Source organism: Phalaenopsis equestris, unplaced genomic scaffold (genome assembly GCF_001263595.1).
Source record: "Phalaenopsis equestris unplaced genomic scaffold, ASM126359v1 Scaffold199074, whole genome shotgun sequence".
Taxonomy (NCBI): Eukaryota; Viridiplantae; Streptophyta; class Magnoliopsida; order Asparagales; family Orchidaceae; genus Phalaenopsis; species Phalaenopsis equestris.
The window spans coordinates 34,599-38,015 of NW_018218965.1; the positions used below are offsets into that span (position 1 = coordinate 34,599).

The window sequence follows — 3,417 nt, forward strand, 5'->3', positions numbered from 1 at the left end:
AATCAATTGAAATAAGATTGTATGAGCTGAGAATTTGAATTCTATTCTTATTTTTCTTAAGATAATTCAATTTGCATCAAGTATAGCATAGTCTTGTCTGGTTTGGTATTTAAAATAACATTGTTCCCATCAAATACACCAGCTGTTTTGGCTTAATAAATCAATATCAAATAGAAAATGAGAAGCAGAGTAAAATCAAACAGTCTATTTTTGGCTAGCCAAATCAATTATTCATCAGGTGCCACAAGAAATAAGTTCAAAATGGATTAAGCTACATAGCTTAAAAATGATCACCTGAAGAATGAGAAGAAGGGAGATGGAAGCAACAAAGAATGTTTAATCTTTTCATCTTCATAGCTTCCTTTGAGTGTCCTCGTTTATTTTACTACCTTTTTCTGTGAAGAATAACGAGGAATTTGGCAAAATAATTATGCCATGAGAATGAGGCAAGGGAGGTGCTATTGTTATTTTTTGATTTCATGAACCATGTGAGCCCAAACTAGTCACTAAAGCCAATTATTAGCTTTGCCTGCCTACGCAGATGAGCAAAAGCTTTAGTTTTGTAGAAAATAGAGATATTATTTGGAAATTTAAGTATTAGTGATTTTTTTTTTTTTTTTGCTTTAGGTTGTCAGCCTTTCCAATTGATGTAAGACAGGGCTTTTTGTCTTTGGAAGATAAAAGGGCTGATCTTGCTTCATTACTTCTCAACCCAGCAAAGCCAATTTTGTCCTAAAAGCTGATCTTTTCAACAAAAAATCTTAAATTTAAATAGAGAAAAAAAAAAAAAAAGCAGTTCTGGCTATAGAAATTCTGCAACAAACAAGCAAGGTTTACTTTGCAGTTCTGGCTGACAACAAGTCATTGATGATTGGCATTCAGATATATGATGCAAACAATAGAAATTCTGCAACAAACAAGCAAGGTTTACTTTTTATGCAGGGCTCAGCTGACCATTTCTTCTCAAAACTAAATTTTCCTGCATGGCGGCAGAGGCCTGCCACACAGGCACTGGTTATGAGCATAAGCAGCTGCTGGAAATATGTTGAATGGCCTTTTCTGTGGAATCTGCCCACATAATTTATTAGCTCTGAAACTTACATGCCTAATGCTGCTAAGCCCAGAAAATGTAGCAGGTATACTTCCTGTGAGCTTATTGCTTGAGATGTCCAGCCACAGTAATCTTACCATTTCACCCATCGTTGCTGGAAGAGCGCCCATAATTTGATTCCTGGAAAGATCCAGCTTCTCAAGAGTGGCTAAATTTGATATGCTGATTGGGATTTGACCTGTAATGCTGTTCTTGGACAGAACAAGATATGTCAGACTGGTTGCTTCACTGAATTGAGGCAATCTACCTGTAATTTTGTTTCTTGAGATGTCAAGAGATTCCAGGATGCTGCTTGACTTTTGCAGAAAATCTGTCACCGAACCATAAAGCTGGTTTGAATGGAGATCAAGAATAGAAAGACTATCAGGCAACAAAATCCCTGCTATATTTGATTTTATCTGGTTACCAGAGAGATTGAGCACCTCTAGGCTAGTCATATTAGTGAGAAAATCACCAATATTTCCTGTGAGATTATTGTTAGACAGGTCAATTGAGCTCAGTAAATCTGCTCTTGTGAAAACTGGCAGAGTTCCTCCAATGTTGCAGCCTGCAAGTTTGACTTCTCTTAGTTCTTTTTCTTTTATCCAATCCTGGATAGAATCCAAATGCAAATAATTATAGGAAAGATCAATGGAAATTAATGATGGAAGCCCAATTCTGAAGCTATTTGGCAATCGATTAGAAAGCTCATTTTTTGAAAGATTAAGATACCACAGCTTCTGCAATCTCCCAAGAGATTCTGGAATTGAGCCTGTGAGAAAATTATTACTCAAAGATAGAGAATTCAGTGACTTGAGGTTGCCAATTTGGCTTGGGATCAATCCTGTGAGCTTGTTATCACCCAATGATATATCTAAGACTTTGGGAAGACTGCAGAGCAATAAAGGCAAAACACCTGCTAACTGGTTATTTGAAAGGTCAACGTATGTAAGATTCTGAAACTGCCCAACAAAACCAGGAATTCCCCCAGATAAAAGATTATGGCTTATGTCGAATAACTGCATACTATGTAAGTTTTGGAATGTGGAAGGAATAGTGCCAGTAAGTGAGTTCCTCCCTAGGTTTATTTGAATCAAATTTCTAAGAGACCCAAGGCTTTGAGGGATTTGGCCTTGTAAACGATTGCCACTTAGAGATAATTCTACAAGAGAAGTTAGCTTGCCAAGGCTTGAAGGGATGGGGCCTTCAAGCAGACTATTTTCGAGATAAAGCTGGGTGAGGTGACCCAAATTTGATAAACTCTCAGGAATAACTCCATAGATCTGCTTCATTCCACTGAGAACCATCACTTGCAGATACTGGAGCTTGCCAAGGGAAGGAGAGAGGGTACCTTTCATGTAAAGTGCTTGTCCTACACTTTGTTGAGATCTTTGAAGCTGCAACCTGACGACCCTTCCAGATTTAGGATGGCATTCTATGCCCTCCCAAGCCCTACAGCAGTCAATGCCTACCCAGGAGGAGAGAATGCCGGTGGTGTCCTTCAATATTCCAGCTTTGAAACTGAGGAGAGCTGCTCTGTCTTCTTGAGAGCAAGTTGGGGGTTGAGCCATGAGATTTAGTGGGAAGAGAGGAGAGAAGAGGAGCAGGAGAGCTGAGTGGTGAAAAAACAAGTTTAAATTCATCATATTGGAAACTTCAGTAGTTATTTTGGGATTTGGGATGAAATTTGTTGAGCTTTGTGGAGCGAAAAAGGTGAAGAAAAGTGTGAGCGGGTTGGCTTCTTAGCGCGGGAAGAAAGGTCTGATGATGATGATGATGATGATGATGATGATGATGACATGTAGCAGGTATTTATAGTGTGTCGGTGGGGATTACAGTTTAATTTTGTTTAATTTCCTTCACATGACCTTTTGTGACTTGGGAGCCTTCAAACACTCGCAGTTATGCTTCGAACGTTGGAGCGCTTGGAGTTTGAATTCTTTCTGTTGGCCTCAATTTTACAAAATCTTTTGAGAGAAGCAGGAAAAAATTATTTTCCTTGTTCTTTACTTTTTCTGTCATATGTTAAGCATGATTTTTTGTTGGCATTCTATTTTTAATTTTGTTGACTTTCTATACTGAACTTTATATATATTGTATGTTAAGCATGATTTTTTGTTGGTATTCTATTTTTAATTTTCTTGACTTACTATACTGAACTTTATATATATATATATACATATATATATATATATATATATATATGCCCAATGTTAGGCAAAATTGGATAATAATGATCTTCGTTTATTTTCAGATTTAAACTGAATTTTTTTAGATCTCCACTATTGATGGAACGATGTTTTGTCCTTTTCATTATTAGCTTTCTT

General features: G+C 37.1%; 1 protein-coding gene across 1 annotated transcript; it reads right to left on the reverse strand.

Moving 5' to 3' along the window:
* Window positions 1-852: 852 nt before the first annotated feature.
* On the reverse strand, window positions 853-2,854 carry LOC110035681 (probable leucine-rich repeat receptor-like protein kinase At1g35710). Its single transcript, XM_020739955.1, has 2 exons — window positions 1,518-2,854; window positions 853-1,421 (listed from the first exon to the last, which is right to left on the reverse strand). The coding sequence occupies exons 1-2, from the start codon at window positions 2,734-2,736 to the stop codon at window positions 970-972; spliced, it is 1,671 nt and encodes a 556-aa protein (XP_020595614.1). The 5' UTR covers window positions 2,737-2,854; the 3' UTR covers window positions 853-969.
* Window positions 2,855-3,417: the final 563 nt, after the last annotated feature.

Bases quoted from the DNA above. Each gene is read 5' to 3' on its own strand.
- LOC110035681 (XM_020739955.1), bottom strand. From the start codon at position 2,736: ATGATGAATTTAAACTTGTTTTTTCACCACTCAGCTCTCCTGCTCCTC. The intron at 1,422-1,517 runs GTAACCAGATAA...GTTCGGTGACAG, and splicing joins AGAGGTGCTCAATCTCTCTG to ATTTTCTGCAAAAGTCAAGC.